The sequence below is a fragment of the Agelaius tricolor genome, unplaced genomic scaffold (assembly GCF_023055355.1).
Source record: "Agelaius tricolor isolate 1412-34295 unplaced genomic scaffold, bAgeTri1.0.p SCAF_5, whole genome shotgun sequence".
Taxonomy (NCBI): domain Eukaryota; kingdom Metazoa; phylum Chordata; class Aves; order Passeriformes; family Icteridae; genus Agelaius; species Agelaius tricolor.
Window position 1 is genome coordinate 25,594,637 of NW_027269265.1, and position 18,887 is coordinate 25,613,523.

The 18,887-nt window shown below is 40.8% G+C and overlaps 1 protein-coding gene across 1 annotated transcript; it reads right to left on the reverse strand.

The window, feature by feature from the left end:
• Positions 1-605: 605 nt before the first annotated feature.
• FAM177A1 (family with sequence similarity 177 member A1) lies at positions 606-16,995 on the reverse strand. The gene is made up of 5 exons (XM_071426900.1): positions 16,693-16,995; positions 12,476-12,652; positions 5,444-5,510; positions 3,650-3,747; positions 606-2,827 (listed from the first exon to the last, which is right to left on the reverse strand). The coding sequence occupies exons 1-5, from the start codon at positions 16,978-16,980 to the stop codon at positions 2,615-2,617; spliced, it is 843 nt and encodes a 280-aa protein (XP_071283001.1). The 5' UTR covers positions 16,981-16,995; the 3' UTR covers positions 606-2,614.
• Between the last annotated feature and the right edge of the window lie 1,892 nt (positions 16,996-18,887).

An 18,887-nucleotide genomic window follows, 5' to 3' on the forward strand; every position in this document is an offset into this window, starting at 1 on the left:
CACTGTTGAGCATTTTGTTGTGAAGGCAAAAGTTTTCAGTAAGAAGTAAAGAATTGAGGCCTTTTTCTTCTATGCATGACCAGCGCTAAGTGTGTAACAGGGAGGATAAGTAAATTATTGAACTGGATAGTTACCTAATTTTAAGAGGTTCATTGACAGAAATAAAACTCCACTAGCTTTAGATCTAGTTAAAACTAATCCAAACATCTGTACACAGGCTTTCACCAAGTTAACCTCCTGTGCAAGTATTTAATGTAATCTATCTTAATTGTACAACTGAGCTACAGCAGTAGCAGTTAAAGCTGTAAAACTCTTTTAATCCTTAAGAAAGCCAGAGAAATGTTTCAGCTTTCAGACAGAATTACAATAGCTCCAGGCCAGAAGTATTTACAATCCTGCATTATTTATTAGTTTGAGGTAGTGCTGAACACATGAGAGTGTAAGGAAGGGGTGGGAGTAAGATGATATTTTGAAATCTGGTGCCTGAATATTCCACCAGGATGTGTGATTTAGTGAAGATGAAAACACTAACCAGGTACACACACCTGTGTACAGGCATAAAGTTTCAAAGCCCACACAGTTTTAAAGGAAAATCCATAGCCATCTTCCAGTTCAAAAATTATATTAAATATAAAATAACCAATTAATGCATTTACAGAAAAATTAAACCAATATGAAAGTAACCCCTTTCATACAGTTCGCAAAAAAGGAAGGATTAAGTTAAGGCACAGTGAGTAATACAGTATTTCATACAAAGAAGGCAGTGAGAGCATTTGTTATGCAACAAATAGTAGGGAAAGGAAGTAAAAAAAACCAAACTGACATTAATTTATTGGAAGAAAAGCAAAGTATCCTTCAGCTGTCAAAGTATTACTCAAGATATCTGATGTTTTCTTTCTTTGATGCTATATGAACTCCTAACAAGCAGGTTTTCTGTGTATTCCCTCAGTGTTGAATCAAGCTCTCCCTTGCAGATGTTCAAGGCAAAGGAGTGATTTTACACTGTGGTCAGCACACCCTGTCTTACAATTCAGAAAAGGCAAAGAATGGAGTATCAAAACAGATGGACTAGAGCTGATGATTGAATCCTCCTCCTTAGATTTCTGTAGTACTGGAGAGCTACAGACAGATGAGAGGAAAAATTTGTGCTGTACAGGACATTAGTTCAGGCAGAGGGTCATCTGAAATATGTAATGAATTCCAGAAACTAAGAGCCAAGTTACCTGGCCTGTGGTGTTACATCAGGCTCCTTAGTTGGCAGTGGGAGCAAGGCCAGGGACATGTCACGATACCCAACAACCCAATTTCATTGAGGACTATTTTTACCTTTCTTTTTAATAAATCTCAAGGACAGAAGTAATGTTCTACATGGTAAATAGTGCAGGTTCTCTGCTCCTTTACCTACAACAGTTGTCCACAGAAAATGACTGGGGCAATGACATCTGATTGTTGCAAAGTAAACTCTTCACCTTTTACAAGCTACAGGTACAGTCACTGCAGTAAAACAGTCTTAATTGGTATTAGATGTGGAGCTGCACTTCATTTAGACAAAAATAAAAATTTCTGGTTTTGTAAGTGCAGTATCACGTATTTATTTAAGAGAAGAAAAGAGTCCTAAGTTTGGCTTTGTTGTTTCTAGTTATTTATGTGTTCTGTGCTAATAGGATGAAAATTATCTGCAGTGGCACATCCCTTACTGGTAATTTAACATTCAACACACAGTTTGTTTAGGTTACTCAAGTACACAGACTTGTGTAATCAATGTCCAAAAACTTCCTAGTTCTAGACTGGTACTACATAGAGTGTCCTATGCACTTAATATCATTTAGCAAAACTTTAGTTTCTTTTCCAGACCACTGAGAGCATGCATTCAAGCACCTGGGTCTCTTAATTCTTGGGTTTGAGAACATCTTAGACTGATGTTAGTTCTGAATTTTGCTACAACAGCACTGGATGGAGCAGCTGATCACTATTAGCCTCCAAGAGTGCTGGTACTTGTTAGTAAGTTCATAAGGATGCTTATAGCTTCCTGGAAGTTGGGATTTTTTTACTTAATAAACAAAAATTCAGTGGACCCTTTAATCTAATTAACATTAAATCTAACATTTTTCTCTTGTGTTAACAACAGAAAAAAATACATGCATACAACAGTGACAATAAATAGGGGGGGATAAGACTCTATTATAATTACCTTTGAGTTACAGGATATTAATTCCTATTAATCTATTCATAGAGAGCCAAGTTGCAAACAATGTGCAAATCAGGTTTTTAGAAGTAGGAAACAGCACTGCCTCTGCAATCCACAGGTGTTAGAGACACAGCAATTCAAAGAAAAGACATTTCTACTTACTTTACACAGAAATTAGCTCACACATTCAATTTTAGACCAAATGTTTGTAGTGCAATTTTCATTTTAACTGAAGTGCCAATTTGGCAGAATGCCTCAGCCTTTATTAGGCAGACTGACTGAACAGACATCGCCTAGCTCTCTCCTGATCAATAAGAATGGTAGGAGTTGTATTTCACTGAACAAGCATAATCCTATTTTTCCTGTTTATAGGCAGATTGTGACACCTGACAGTTCTTATTTCCTATGTTATACAGAGCTTTACACTTAAGGAGGGACAGGAACTACATCTTGTTTATTTTCTGCAGTGGGTGGGCAATCTCCCTCATTTTCAAAGTTTACATTCACGAATGAAGAGCATGCTGTTGCTCCAGGCTGGTCTGTCTGGACAGGAGCTTCAACTTGTGGCTTGTTCTGCTGTTCCTGATGCTGTCTTTCTGCTTCTTCTGACATCTTGTTTTCCTGTTCCTCCTCTTCTGCCTAGAAAGAGATAACCAGATTCATTTGCTACTATTTACTATTTACCACTTACTTAGATTAAGTCTTTCCATAAGAGCATAATAGTTACTATTACAAGGTAAGGACAATTGTTCCACTAGAAAACAGTCACTAGTTGATCATAAGATAAGGTACATTCCAAACTCCACTCCCATTATGGAAAAAAAAATCCCCAAAAGTGAAGGATTAAACTGTGTTAAACACAGAAAAAAGACACGTATCTAGAGAAGCAGTTTTAGTTAACAGCAATAGTGACAGGTCTACCTTCTCTAAAGCTTTTTCAGCTCTCAATTTAAAAATAAAAGTAATAAAGCTTTAAATATGTTTTCAATCTCTTCTAAAGGAAGATTATTAAGGGTTAGGTTATCTTGCCTAAAGCACTGGCTTTTTATCAGTATTGGGCCTTTATGCTTTAGAACAAACAGTAACCTCGTGTTCCATTTACCCTTGAGACTGTGTTGAACAAGTTTTAGAGCTGGAAAGCGTATTGCTAGCAGCAATACCCCTTTTTCAGTGTTCAGCAGCTGTCCATCCAACTTTCTCACAGTGTTGACTTAAGAATGCATGGTACAAGAGAAACAGAGCAGAGGTCAGCACCCACCCATTTCTAAGACTGATGAGCTGGAGAGAAAAGGCTGATGGATAAGAAAGCATTAATCATGCATCAAATGAAAACTGGAGGCAAGCTGAAATTGAGGGTCTAAAGCTTCATTTTAATGCTAGAATACAAATGTTATTTTTTAGAGTACCAGGGAAGACAAGTTGGGAGAGAAGGACTGCAAGAACCCTAGCTCCCACACATACCTCTCTCTTCATTCTGTAATACTCATCAATGGCATATTGGTATTTTGGTGTGCTTATTCCCAGAACAGATGCAATCTTTTCCCCCAGGAAATCACACACTAAAAAATAAAGGGAGGTTTACATAGGATTAGTATCTAGAAGAAAATTCTTGTATGCTGTTTTATTATAAAAATTATCACCATCTTTCCTGAATGGTTTTCTCTAGTCCTACTTCACTCACAAAATACCACAAAATCCTGTGAGGTTATCTCCTTATAGGTAATTATTAGCTGAATATACTAATAATTGCTCTTTAGGATAAAGAATGAACAAACGGAGAAGAATATGAAATTCAGTGAAAATATATATGGTGATAGGGTTTGAATTCTTCTAGTTTCAGCTTTGGATCTAAGTTTATTTTGCTAGGAATCAGTTAAAGGGTAAGCCTTGAGCTGAACTTAAACTGAAAATTAAGGTTAGACCAAAGTACATGGGTACCAACTGTACTGGCAGTTCAATCTGGTGGTACTAGCAAACCAGACAGGATTTACTGACATAAGCATACCTCAAGTCAGTTTTAACAATGTTCTGTGTTGCATACTAACAGATTAATAAAATATTTGTTTCAGCTGTCCCAATTTTCAAGCTGTAGGCTACATTCAGTGCTACTTTGCTAAAACAGGTAGGGCACAGTCAGAAGTATGGAGCAGAGGTAAGCTTGTGTCAGTCAGTTTCTTTGCCATGGTGATGGCTGCAGATAACACTGGTCGAGTAAAGACAGGCAAGAAATCAAATATTCTGCACTTCAAATTGTAAATCTGCCCCAAGGATGCAAATGACTTAGTCATCCTCAGGGAAAAAACCAGAAGTCAGTCACTGACTGCTTCAATGAACATTCAGAAAAACTAACTCTACAGATATCCTGGCATCCTGAGTGCTGTGCAAAAGACCAGTTCAAATTACAGGGGTAAGAGCCAAAACTGAAGTTCAAAGAATAAAGGACTGATCATCAAATTCAGAAAGGGCTTCTAAAAAACGGAAAAGCAATATCTACCCTTGCATATGAAGAACAGATACATCAAGGAATACACTTACACTGTACATTAGAGAAAAGGCATTTCTAAAAATAAGGATAGGTTAACTAATACAACTGACTGCCAAAAAATATTAAAATTTTCAAAATTATGTGTACAATGACAGAAGCTCCATAATATTTGTGGAAAACCCAGTCAAGATACTTTACCTTGGAAAGAACACAGACTATGACAAGCATTTTTAAAACTTAGCAAAATTTTAAGAGGTCCACAAGTCAAATAAACGTCTGTGCAATACCCTTGACAACAGTCCTGTTTATTTTGTAACCTCAGAAGTTCATAGTACAGCACACAACCAGATGTGTTCTTGGGATACTTTCTCGTTGTCTTCAGAAAAACTGTCAGTTTAGTTACACCAGCCAGCATTCTTTCCAGGTAACATCACACAAAATGGTTCCATACAAAATCTAATAGAAAACTGATACATTCTCTTGCCAACATCAATCTATCTCCATATGAAGAAAAAGGGGGAAAAGCATTCATCAAAAGAGTACTTTCTGTTCATTCTTCCATGCAAGAATTGTTTATTAAAAGTAAAAAAAAAAAAAAAAAATTATAAATGCCTAAGGCAGGAGAGTATGTCTCCACAGATTAAATACAGTTCAATTCATACTTCTGAAAAAACAAGTAGAGCCCAAAGATGATTTACAGTCTGTCAACATGACTTTGTGACTTTCAGTATTCCCCTTCTGGTTTACCCAAGAATTAACTAAAGCAATACCTGATAAGGTTGATGTGGCAACTCGCAGCATGTGAAACCACAAGTAGGGTCCCCATGTGAGTGTTGTCTGCAGGAACAAGAGTAGTGTGAGTATGTACAGCTGTGTGGCCATGGCACAAAATAACACATGCAAAACTGAAAATGGCTGGAGAAGAAAGACCTGCAATGTTTTCTGTTTTCCAGCTACTACCATGTTTTTGCTTTAAAATAAGTATAGACCAGAAAAGTGAAGCAAAATATCATCATAAAATATAACCATGGTTTACCTCTGGGAAAATTTCTTTCACTGCTATTTGTTTCCTGCTTCCAGACTTGGGAAATGACAAGCAGCCAACTCAATTCTCGGCTAGAAAAAGCTTTCCACAACGTTCTGAATTCCATCGGGCCAAGAGGAGAAGTGAGGTAACAAAGTAGTCCCTCATTACAATAATGAGTGAACTGCAAAAGACTGTTTAAAATCAAATCAATCCTTCAAACCTCTGAGGAAGAGGCTGCTTTAAAACATTTACAACCAAACAGAAATTATCCCTTGAAATTACACCTGGAAAAGAAAGCCAGGAGCCCTGAGTGGGGGAGAGTTACTGCAGCTCTGAGGGAGCGATGGAGCCAAGCAAAGCCCCTGGGGTGCTGTGAACCACGAGGAGCACACCGGGAATAAACAGGGCTCAGCTGGGGTCACCTCAAGCATTTGCATGTGAGTCAGGAAGTTTCTCTGAAGAGCCTGCACACCAGGGCACACAACATGGGACACAAACATGAGGAGATCTGTGTGCTGCTGCAGGGGTAGGATCTCATCAGGATCCAGGGATACAGTGAATGCACCGAGTGCTGCTGTGGAGGGATGCAGGCTGCTTAGGAAGGGCTGGCCAGGAAGACAAAAGGAATTGCTCTTTGCACGACTGGGGTGTAATCACAGCTACAGCAAAAATACTGCAGCCTCCACACGAACTGATACATAGATATATATATTGTAAATTAAAGATTTATAATTAAATTAATTATAAAATAATGGGTGTGCACAGGCTATGCTTTTCATTGAGGGAAGAGACTGTATCTGTTTAAGAAAAAAACAAACCAAACTGTGGTTTGGTTTTTTCCCCCAAAAGGGGGAAAAGCAGATTCCAAGCAAATGGGGAAAAAATTGTAGGCTTTCCCATTTGTGAAAAGGCAAATTCAACTTTCACAGTGAACTAAAATATGTTTATAGTTAACAGGCTGCTGTATTCAGGCAAGCTGTTTGATACATATTTCCCCTCAGAAAAGATCTCTGTAGAAGTACCTTTCTTCTGGAAAGTAGCAATTTAAAGTGTTAGCTTTTATTAAGTAAAACACATGAGCTCTACTCAGCTATGTAAGTATTTATAACTTGCTATTAAGAACTGTTTGGTAGTAACCTTTTTCTATGATCTTATTTAACAGATATGTGTACAGCAACAACCAGTATTATTTTAAATAATACAGCCACAGAAACTATCTGGTATAGCCTCAATATATATGTACACAAGCACTAGACTTTGGTGCTTTCCAAGCATCATCTCTACAAATCAGTACAACAAGAAATTGTCTGTCAAGCCACAAACTCAAGTTGGGCAGGCTGACAAAAAGCCAGATGCTATATATTTTTGGCAGTGGATATGGAAAATGTCCTGCCAAGGTAAAAGTGTAAGCAAAACCAGCTGCTATCCTACTCACACAAAAGCACCTCCAGCTCATTGATTATGTGCTCAGTTGGCAGAAAGGCTAACGAGGAGTTTGTTCAGTTGAAGAAGTCAAAAAAAGTGCTGGAAAAACTTGTTGCCACAGGTGCAAATAATGGCACTGACAGGGCTCTGCACAATCCTTCATGATGAGGTGACAAGGTTAAAAAGCATTCATGCAGGGCACAGGACAAACAAGGGCCTGCTGTGTGCTGTAAGAAAGAAGTTACAAGAGCCCCCATAATATTTCAGAGTGAAAAGACAAGCTGAGCTTCAATGCGACAGAAGTAAGTCAGACCCAGAACATTCTGACAAGTTTGTGGTAACACAAATGTGGGTAACAGCTGAGGCTCAGCAGACACAGAGATTCTATTGCTACTCTTCCCCCACCACAGCCAAAAATCAGTTTGGTACACTGGAAGCACTTCTAAGTTCAGCTTTGTGGGAACCTCTGCTTTCTGACAAAGCCCAACCAGACATTTCCTCATCCCTGACAAGCCAGGCTTTGCCAGACTCCTCAGTTTAAAAAGTAACTTTCTTTCCAGCATCTCAAAAGGCAATATAAAATCATGAGAGGCCACATCACAGGAAATCAACAGGAGAAAGGAGATAGTTTGGAGAGTAAACCACCAGGAACAAGCAGGAACAAAGGAACACATCCAAGGCATCACCTTTTTCCCCCTTTATATCTTCAGGGTAAATTTGGATGCCTTCCCAGAGCACCTTGGAGAGGGAAGCAGAAATGGCGGATGTGAGGCAAGAACTGGTACTGGGGAAACTGGAACCGTTCAAGTGACATGAACAGGACTCTTAAGCAATGGCTCAGTACAAATTAATCCTTGTCAGTGAAGTAGCTTTAATACACTGAGCTGGAAACTGGAAAACCATACCCAAGTCAGGTCCTACAGACCTGCAGAACCACATACCCAGACACTGCATGTCAGCTTTCTTTGGCCAGCCAGAGAAGCCTTCATCTTCAGTCTTTAATCAACTCAAGGACATAGCAATATTGTATTTCTTGACAGGAAACAAGGGACAGTATGAAACACATACACTGTTTATAGTATTTCTCCTGCAATCAGTCTCTTTAGTAGCTGTTGCTACAATGTTTAATTATATTACTCAACTACCCTGATTTTATTTTGTTGTCAAAATGGAAAACAATGGTTTTGACAACCGATTTTTAAATTACAAAAAATCTTAATGCATCATTTTAATTTAAATAGGAATGCACATAATGGATTCAATCACTGATAAAATCAAGGGGCCTCTGGTTCAATAACAGAACATGATTTTGTTTCCTAGTGTGGGACTGCTGAAGGTAACACACATGTTCTCTTGAATTTCTGAATGCACCATGTTCCTGAACAATCCACATATGTATTTATTTTTCACAGATTTCAGCCCTAATAATACTTAAACTTTCAAAGGTATGTAGGGTTTCCTTTTGTCAGAGAAAATGGCAAAATGAGAAAAATAATAATAACCTGATTAGCAAAAACAAAATCCTGTGATTAATAGTTAATATACACCACCAAATATATACTTTTTATTGTTTACTGTGCCAAGACAAAGTTTCAATTAATTTGCTAATTAGTTTAATCAATGACTGTTCAATAGGTTCTTTTGTGTAAGACCATGTAAAACTGTGGCATCTAAGACAAGCCAGTAAAAACAAGATCAGGAACACACATACCATACTCCATATTATGAGTAGTTATTACTTGGTCAATGACTATTTTTCTCCTTCATCCTCAAATTCTTAAAAGAAAACCAGAGTTCAATGGTCCTCAAGAGAGAAATTTTTGCTATTTGAAGATAAAGCCCTTTTAACTACAGGATATCAAGATAACCTTCCTGCAAGGATGTATTTCAATCTTTCTGAGCATTGAAGGTTAATAAAATCAAATCCCTCCTGGAGCTTTGTTGCAGATGTCTTCTTGGGATGGATTCCAAAGTTATCACACCAAAGTCATGTTGCTCACAGTTCCTCTGTGCAGACTTACACTCCACCTTCTGCCCACTCATCTAATAGGTGAATACAGCAAAGAGTTTACACCAATAAACAGAAGGATTATCTTCTTAATTAATACAAAATAAAGTTTTGCTGGACAAAACCAAAAGAAAAAAAAAAAAAAATATATATATATATATATACATATAGAGTGCAAACATCTACATTTTAGGACAAAAGAATCAAAACCACATCTATGCTATTAAAGCATTTGAATTTCAGTGCGAGAACATTCAGATATTACTGAATGCTATTATCTAAAAAATAATATCCTGTGTTCTGGATTGAAAAACACAAAGCACAATAGAATGGGCACCCGAGTCCAACAATGCTAATGAACTGAGTGCTGACCTATTGAAGCACTAGAAGTTCTTTCAAAGAAAATTTAAAACCCAGCTCTTTTTGAGAATTGTTTTGTTAGGAGTAACAGGAATCCACCACACCAAGTGCTCTGGTTATGGTATTACCAGGATATATACATATTACTTTGCTTAGTAAGAAACACATTGGCATTGTCTGCTTAGCTGTAAAACACAATTAAACCAAGGTACTTACTGAAGACATTTCTTTACAACACAGCAAAATATTTGTTTCCCTTAAACTCATTCAAAAACTGCAAGGAGGCTAATACCAGCAGAGCTTTGATATTTCATGAAGGAAAGTTTCTATTCAAAATATTGAATGTGCTTTTTCTGAAAATAAACTGGTCCAGAAACAGCTATTACCTGAAACATACTTTTTTGTATCCCAACTGAGATAACAAGTTTTAGACATGCTGGTCTCAGCAAACTGACTATTTAATTGCTTTTATAGAAATCCTACAAAAAAAAACATTTTAAAAGCAGCTGTTGGCTAAAACACCAAAGCTCAGCTTGGACTAGCATTTCTTCAATTGTCTGGCTCAGCTGGGATACACAAAGCATGCAGGAGATAAAGTAAGCCTCACTTAATGGCAACCCCTGCTCTAATCAAGTTCATTCTGTCCGAGGTAAAAAGCAATACATAATAAGGCATAGAGTGCTTCACAATAAACTACCCTGGTTTGGGGGGTGCTTTTATTAAAAAATGTATTCAAAATTAAGGACTTAATAAACTATAAAAGGAGAATAATGCAATCTTAACTCCACCATACAATATTGTTTTTGGTACTCAGAAAAGAAATCTGTGTTAGGAAAGGAGGGGAACAATCACGCAGCATTCCTGGCTGTTGTGCACACTTGAGGGCTCTTCAGTTAAGTGTCCATGTGCACAGCAGCACGCATGTCTCTGCCCTCACAACACCTACACCAAGGCTTGTGAGCCTTCTGTCACTGCACTCTTTACTGTCAGGAAACGGCACAAAAAACTACACACATCTTGTTCCCTGATCATTGTAATTGGGAACAAAAATCTCTCAGACATCCACAGATATCTGACATGACTGCCAAGTGGGGAACAGACCTCACTCTGAAGATACCTGAACATCACCATAACAGTCAGAAAGTTCACAGTTCCTGCTTTGATTTGAGAAGATCCTTAAGGAGGAAAAAACCACCCTAGTATCCAGCAAGGCAGCTTAACATCTCACTCATTGTTTGTGATTACAGTACAGTTCTTTTCCAGCTATATACTTTGTGTGTATTTAATGCTGATAATATCCTACCTGCTATCAAGCTAATGTTATTTTTTTGCTGTATACAATAACTGCCTACCAAGAAAGAGGGCAATGCCATCCATCCATATAAAATGCATTGCAATAGCTTCACCTATTGATGGAACCCCCAATCCCACCTGAATTCCCACAATCTCACTGGAGCTTAGTCCTCAACCCACCTTTTTTCTTTTTCAAGATAAACTAATTTTACAGAGGGGAAGAGAGGTACTGCTTGGCAGTCAGAGCAAACCTCTTATGGTCCACCAGTTCTTCAGAAGAGCATAAGCAGAAAGTCAAAATCTTCAGTCCCTTCAAGAAAGCCAAGCTCTCCCAGGATGGATACACATACTAATAAATACAGGGTCTACTACTGTAGGGTAAATAGAAAGCTTCAATCACAACATTTCTTAATTATGGATTCCCACACAATGGTGCAGGAGTCATTTCAACAGCAATGTCAAGTAGAAAGCAGGGCACTGTTGTCCATGCATGCAAGGCCTCTTCCCTGAAGTGTGGGAAGCAGGAGCTCCACAGCAGTGTCTGCCTCCAGTGTGCAGCCAGGCAGGACAAGCAGTCCTGCACAAAGCCATGGCTCCTGGCTGCCTGACCGCACAGCAGCACAGCAGGGAGGACACAGCCACTTTGGCAGCCTCCAGCTCACTATGGGCAGAGAAGGCCAAGAAGAGAACTCTGCCAGCAGGCAGGGAATAGGACTGCAGACTCAATTTACTGAGGCAAGGATTGTTGCAGAAGGGTGGAGGTGGCTGGCATACAAGTTTCTGGGTCTGCCATAAAAGAAACATGAGACTGGGCATGTGGAGAGACAAAGAGCAGGATGTGGATCTTCTCTGGGACTGACTGCCAGAGGGGGGCAGCTGCTGCTGCAGGTGTTGGCACATGTGGCTGTAAGCTTTGCAAGCACACTATCACTACATAATAGTTTATCAGACAGGCCAACAGAATAAAACAGTTTATATATTTCATTTTACCTCTATGTGTAGATCTACAATCATTGACAAAAAGGAAAATGCATTTTAGCAGCTACAATGCACACTACTGTGTTTAATTGTTGAGACTTCACTTGAATCTGGACCAATAAAAGGAAACTCCATTCACAGGCTGAGCAACATCTCATCAATACAAATGAACATTACTTACATGGACTAGGCAGGTCCTTTAAAATCTGGTTTTCATGTATCATGAATTACACAAGTCTTCCTTTATTTCTGCAAGTCATCTGTTTCTTTCCCTCCTTTACTCTTTTAATTATATAAAATTGTTGTTATGGTGACCCTAAATTATAGGTTTAATTATTCAGTGTCAACAAACATAAGGAAAAAATGTCTCCCTTGCATTTTTTTTTTTTTTAAGCAACAGTATAAATCAAGGTATCTACTTGTATCAACACGGCAAGTATTATTTGAAGGGAAATGCAGGAGAGGACAAACTATAACTGTGAAGAAATTAAACCCATTTCTAATTAATAAGGCTACTTTAGTTGGAAGAGAACTCCAGGACAAAACTGCCCAGTAATACTTTTCACAGATTTCTGAGTCTGTTAAGCCAATCAAATTATTAGAACTTATATAGAAAGACTGTATCAGATTTGTGACACAAAAAATTAAGTATAAAATGTTTATAGCTGCCCAGTAAACCAGAAGTAGTTATTTATCAAGTAAAATACCTACAGGATCTACAGGTGGCAACAGGTCTTTTTTCTCTTGTTCATCTTCCTCTTCATCTGTGCTATATTCTTCCATTGTTTCTCCACTTGCAAAATGAATAACCCTCCTTGGAATTTTCTTTTTCTTTCCTATGACACCCAGCTCCACATTCTCAAAGCCGCTTTCTCCCTTTGAAAGTTGCTATAAAGGAAAAAAAAATCATTATCTCAAATGCATGCTTCTGGAACTGGAAAGTTCCCCTTAACAAACTTCATGAGATATTTAAAATATTTTAGATTAATTAGCATTTACAGTGGACACTTATTAGAGCTTGCCTGTAGATAAAAGACTGAAACATTCTTGTTTGCAGATATGTAAAAACCAATCCCTTCTCTAAAAGTAACAAACAGGTTTCTTCTGGGGGGTCATGTTTCATTAAATAATTTGATAAGTATAGAAATATCAATATTTATTGAATAAATATTTAATATTTATTGTTGGGTTTTGAATGAATATCTAATGAAATTAATCAAGTAGTTCATAGGCTGTAGCTGCCTCTTTGCAAGTTCAGACAGACACCTCTAACACAAAAGAGAACTGAATAACTAAGCAGCCAGGCTCAAGCTTTAAAAAGATGTATGGAGGAATCTGCCCCTGTGGGCTTTCATCAGCAACCATGATTAGTGCAAGGGACCAGGCTAAAAGGACAACACTTAGTTTTGTGGCTAAGAACATACAAAGTGAGAAGTCTGGCTGTGTCCTCCAACTGCTGAATGCTACAATGCAGCCTTTGGGTCACAAGAATTAAGAATATATACTTCTAGTTCAGAAGCCTGTCAATAAATCCTTAGGCTAGTCACTCCAGCAGGCAGAGAATTTTAGTAAGGTTTTGTATTGCAGCTATCAAAACAGAGCCTTCATCTTGGTAGAGCTTTTAGATGCTGCTGCATCAAATGCACAAAACTGTGCTGAAAACACTTCTGTCATATAGAGAAGGCCAGAGAGGTTAGGAAATGCCAACCACATGTTTTTAATGTACCATGAAGGTTTTTAAAAATGCATGAGCTCATGTAATTTGAAACTGTATCATAAGAAATGACAGGCACAGTGTGTGCGGGATCCAGGTTGCATAAAATGCATTCCAGTTTCCAGCTTCTTCCCTACACAAACCTAATGATCTCCATAGAGCACAGTTCAAAATTATAAATAAAAATACATATTTTATCACACAGCTGTAAAACATCCCTTAATCACTGAAAGCACAGCATCACCATCCTCATCCTCATTCTAGATTACACAACACAGCTTTGCAAGGCAAGCAGCTTGGTTAGCTGGGAAAGACAGTGGGCACGGGGGAGAGAGGCAGCAGAGGGTCCTGGGGAGCAGAACTGCTTCCTTCATTCCAGCCACGGCTTCTTCCCGCGCCCACCAAGAGGAGGGAGGCAGGCAGAGATCCCGTGCTGAGCTCCACAGCGTGGAGAGGGAGCGCACCCATTCACCATCGCTCCGACTGATTGATGCCCTGTACCGCCGCTCCTCAAATCTGCAAGTCATCTCAGCTCCCCAGCACCGCTCTGGCCAGGCTGGCACGTTCCAGGCATTCTCCTGGAGGAGCAGAGCAGAATCCAGCAGCAAGTTTTCAATGGGGTAATTCAGCTGAAACACTATTTTCAGGCAGAATGACATTTTCACGTAGAAAGACAAAACTGACTATCTGGGGCCCAGTGCAATCTCTCTGCTGTCTATCAGTCTTGGGAACAGGGCAAAGCTACAAAAACACAAATGCTGAAAACAGTGAAGCAACCTGAGCCCAGGGAGCGCTGCTTGCTGCCATTATAAAAGTGCCACTTCCCGGGACTCCGTTCTGTATCTTTTTGGGCAAAAAGCACCACAGAATCAGCTTTTCATTAACATTCCACACTCCTTTACTGGCATCATACAATGACACTGTTTTTATATTTAGGCACAGTACTGAAGAGCACTGTTTCTTGCAAACACATCATAAATATCACTGTGATTAATAATAACAAGCAATGTGAGCCCCTCCTTAAGAGCTCTTCTAAAAGCACAGTCTCTTAATCTGATTGTGGCTCATTTAGTGCAAATGCTTCAAATATTTTAACTTTAAAAAAATGTGGTTTAATATTTCAAGTTTTAAAAGCAAGCTTTAGTTCTCTGAACACCCCTCCCACACTCACACTCCCTACAGAAAGCAACTCCACATAGCTGGTACTGGTAGAACATTTCAGACAAATGCAGTAGCTCAAGACAGTAAGGATTCACCAAGGAACAGTGAATCTGGTTCCCTTAGTAATCTAGCTCAAAGTCCTACATCATTAAATAAAATAATGCATGTCATCTGTTGTTTTGGTTATTACCTAGTCAACAAACCTGTATGGGTTTTAGTCATCACTGGCCTTTTAAGTTTCACCAGCACAGCAATAAAAGCTGATAAACGCTCCCAGGTGTGAGCAGAAAGTTCAGCACCAATAAATTTTATCTTTCCAAAACTGTGGTAATGCAAATTTATTCTAGAGTTATCAACTAGATTCACTTTATAGCTCAAAGGTTACGGTATTTCTTATTTGAGAATTTATACTTTTGATCTTCCTTTACGAATTTGATCTTCTTTTCCAATTTAGGAAGTTTTTACAAAGACCTTTCTTCTAGTGTGTGGCTTTAGTCAGGTTTCTGACCTCATTTTTTTCCCACAGGCTCCTCTTTCTCTAACACATTATATGGTCTTGAAAGACTCAGCATTTGTGGCCACGTCACAGAAGTATTTACTTTGGCTTCTATTCTGGCAACTGCTAGACACCAAGGCTGGTCAGCCTTGTGCTTTTGCCACACCAGCTAACACTCTTAAGGCACTCGGTAAACACTGTAAGGCCACTGCCCCTTTCTTTTAAATGTCCCCTTGGAATTTTTCTTGGCTTTATGGCACACATACAAACCTTACCCGTCAGGCAGTCAGGATCTGAAGCTCCTGTTCCTTGTTTATCCTCTTTACACCTACTCTACCTCACCCTGACCAGAAACAGAGCCAGAGCAGGGAATCTTGACAGTGCTGATAGAATACCCAGCACAACAGAATTTTAGTCCGCATATAAAATGCCAAAATAAATAAACTACTGTTAAGGATAAGGTGTGCCTGGACACCTGCAGGCAAGCTGGGAGAGCTGACACAAATAGTATTAGGTGATGCAATAACATAAAGTTTCATGAAAGAGACAAAGAAGAAAAGTAAAATGAAATAGGGAGAGACCAGGCTATTGACTTTGGCCTCTTTTAACCCTGCATTTGACATTTAACCTGTCAAATGCAGGAATCCTTTTAAGAGCTTATGAACCAAAGCACCAAAGCGCCCACTTTCCCAGAGAAAGACGAGTAATTCAATTTGCATAGATCTACTCACCAGATACTGCTAGCCACTGGAAGGCTGGCAACAGCTAATGAAAAATATTTCTACAATGCTATCTTGGCTGTCTTACTGATTTTTTTGAAAATATTTTTTTTGGCTGGGGTTCGGGGGGAGGAGGGTTGTTTAGGCTTGAGCGATTTGGGTTTTTTTCATACTGCTTGTTTGACTTTCCACCCTTGTGTTTCAACTGAAATTAAACAGCATAAGTCTTTCAGAAACAAAAGACAAGATGACAGAGCCGGAGGACGGCTATTAGAAAAGACACCCTTCCAACAAGCCTCGGAAAGGCACCACAAGCGGGGAAGGGGCAGCGGCAGCGGCCACAGCACCCAGGGCGCAGCCGAGGCCGGAGCGAGGAGCGGCAGGACAGGGAGCTCGCCGGGCCGCGCTGTAATTAAGAGCTGCTGTCCCTGACCTCCTCCCACGCCTTCGCCAACTTGACAGCACGGAGGGAAGTGGAAACCTGTCTCACTCTAATATTCATCAGGCTCGTTTGTCAGAGGCATTGTCCGCCGACGAGCAGGAGACACCGGAGACACGCGTGCCCGCCGCGCTGTCTGTAATTACAGCGCGCTGGATAGAAGGGCAGACTGGCTGACAGACAGACAGACCTCCTCTCCCACGGCCGGGCCACTGCACCCCGCCGCCACAGCGGGGACCAGAGGCTCCCCCAGCCCCGCGCACCCCCGGCGCCTCAGGCCGCGGCCACCACCCCCGCCCCGGCCCGATCCGCCGCGGCCTCGCCCCGCTCCGGAAGCGGCTACGCCCGGGCCCCGCCGCCCGCCCGGAGCGACCGGGGAGCCGCGCCGGCCCCGCTCACCTGCTCGGGCTCCATGGCGCCGGCGGCGGGCGCGCAGTAGAGGGTGATGGCGGACAGCCCCTGTTCCATCCTCCCGCCCGCCGCGGCGCCGGGGGAGGGCGGCAGCGGGCCCGCCGCGGCCCGGGGAGGCGAGCGCGGCCGGGCGGCACCGCCTGTCACACCGCCCGCTGGGGCGGTGCCTGCGGCCCGCGGGGCCGGCCGCGAACAGGAGCCGGCACCCGGCCGGCAGAGACTGGGGCACCGCCGCCACCGGCTTCGGTCATTTCGGTTCTCTCCGCAGCCCGGCATTAACCGGAGCCGGGAGGGAGGCACGGGAGAGGCCAAGGGCGGCCGGGCTGCCAGGGACAGCCGTACCGCCACAGAGGCGGAAACGTACCCTCACTGCGCTGAGGGAAAAGCACCGTTCTGGGGCAACACACACATCATCTCACCAAAATAGCGTGAAAACCTGCAAAATAATAGAATAATATTTTAAGAAGCAGACGGAGTTCCTTGCCAGTAGTTAGGGGGCTTACTAGTCCAGGACCACCCCTTGCTCAGCCTTGCAGGATTGGGTGATGGTTCAGGTAACTCAGCCCTTTGTAAAGAATGAACGAACCCTTGAATAAGAAAGAAATGCAGACCAAGAGGGCCCTGGCCCTTGGGCTGCGGCTGGGTGAGAAAATAACATGCATGCCCAGGAGGGTGGGAGAAGTGTTTGCCAGGTAAGATTTGCTCAGCTGCTCCTGGAGAGAGGTGGGAGCCCTGCCTCCAGTGTGTGCTGATCCCGGCAAAATGTACATTAGTAAATGTCAATTACCAGTGAAAACAGCTGGAGGTGGAAGCATCTGAAACATTCTTTTTATGGGATTGAGAAGGGAGTAATTTTAAATTTTTTTGGAGGGCGAGGGGTGGAACCAATGGCTGTAACATGCACTTACATGACAGCAAGAGCCATCTTTCAACCCTGTATCATTAAGAACAGTTTCCAAAAAATTACACTCTATAGCACAATATGGGCTCTTAGACACTTTCTTAGTCATATCATCAAAGCATAATCCAGAGCCCATGACCAAAGCCCAGGTAAAGCACAGACACATCAGACTTACACTTAAACCAGCATAAGGCAGAAAATGTTGCTTGTGAAAAGGGCTGACATACAATGTATGATTACAGAATGATTACAGAATGAAAGGTTAGATTGTTATTTTAGACACTACAGGGCTGAATATCTGCTTAAGGGATTACAACAAACTTACATCTCTTAAAGTTCCAAAGAAACAAACTAAAGTTAGGATACATAAATATTTCTTACCCTCAACAGAGTATACATTCTGTTTAGTGAAGGACTGGTTGGATAGAGTAACAGCTCCTCAAGAGCAGCATTAAATCATCAACCAACCAACTTGCTTTCCTTCACCTCTGCTGTGTTTTTAGCAGCTGTACAGTCATATCGAACTTAATCTTTCACCTCCCAGAAAAATTGGCATTTGCAACTTGGACAAGTTTAATAAATTTAGCACATTAATGTTGAAAGTCCTATGGAAAGGCAAAGAGTTAACAGATAAAGTCATAGCTGTTTGTGTGTGGGAATAGTTAATTGTCCAGCTTCCATCACACAGCTATCCATTGACCATCATAACCATTTCCTCTTAGCAGGCTGCTCAGCAGCAGCCTGAGCTAAAACAGCTCAGACAAAAGCTTGTCTGACAGCAGCGACAGCTTTCAGCAAGATATACACAGGAAGACAGACCTCAGTCTTCTAAGCATTTCCAGTGAATTTTGCTTGACCCGAGCTCTACAAGGTCCTTGTATACCGGACAAAACTTTTCTGCAGACTATTCCGAGATGCCATAGAGGGTGAGGACAAAAAGCCTAATGCAAGAAAATGGTGCTGGGAGTGTTGTTATACATTTGCCAGGAGAGTTTTATTTGCATCAAGCTATGAAAGGCCATGTAAGTCCCACACAATTTAGATGTGCTCCTATACAGTTGAACTCTTGTTCTTAATGCCTCCATCATGGATGTGTTTTTTTCCCAGGCTTGAGATGCTTAGGCAATTTTTCTAAGCAGGCTCCAAAGTATTTTCTACCTGGCTTCCTAAGGTAAGAGCAATATACAGTTTGTTAATTCCAGCATATATCTCAGAAATACCAATTAACACATACTTTAAAGGAAATGCATTCTCAACGTGCCCTTGTCTCTGCCAACACTCA

Coding starts and splice junctions, on each gene's coding strand:
- FAM177A1 (XM_071426900.1), bottom strand. CDS start 16,980: ATGCCGGGCTGCGGAGAGAACCGAAATGACCGAAGCCGGTGGCGGCGG. Junction 12,653..16,692: donor GCGCCATGGAGCCCGAGCAG/GTGAGCGGGGCC, acceptor TTTCCTTTATAG/CAACTTTCAAAGGGAGAAAG. Junction 2,828..3,649: donor ATTACAGAATGAAGAGAGAG/GTATGTGTGGGA, acceptor ATCTCTTTCTAG/GCAGAAGAGGAGGAACAGGA.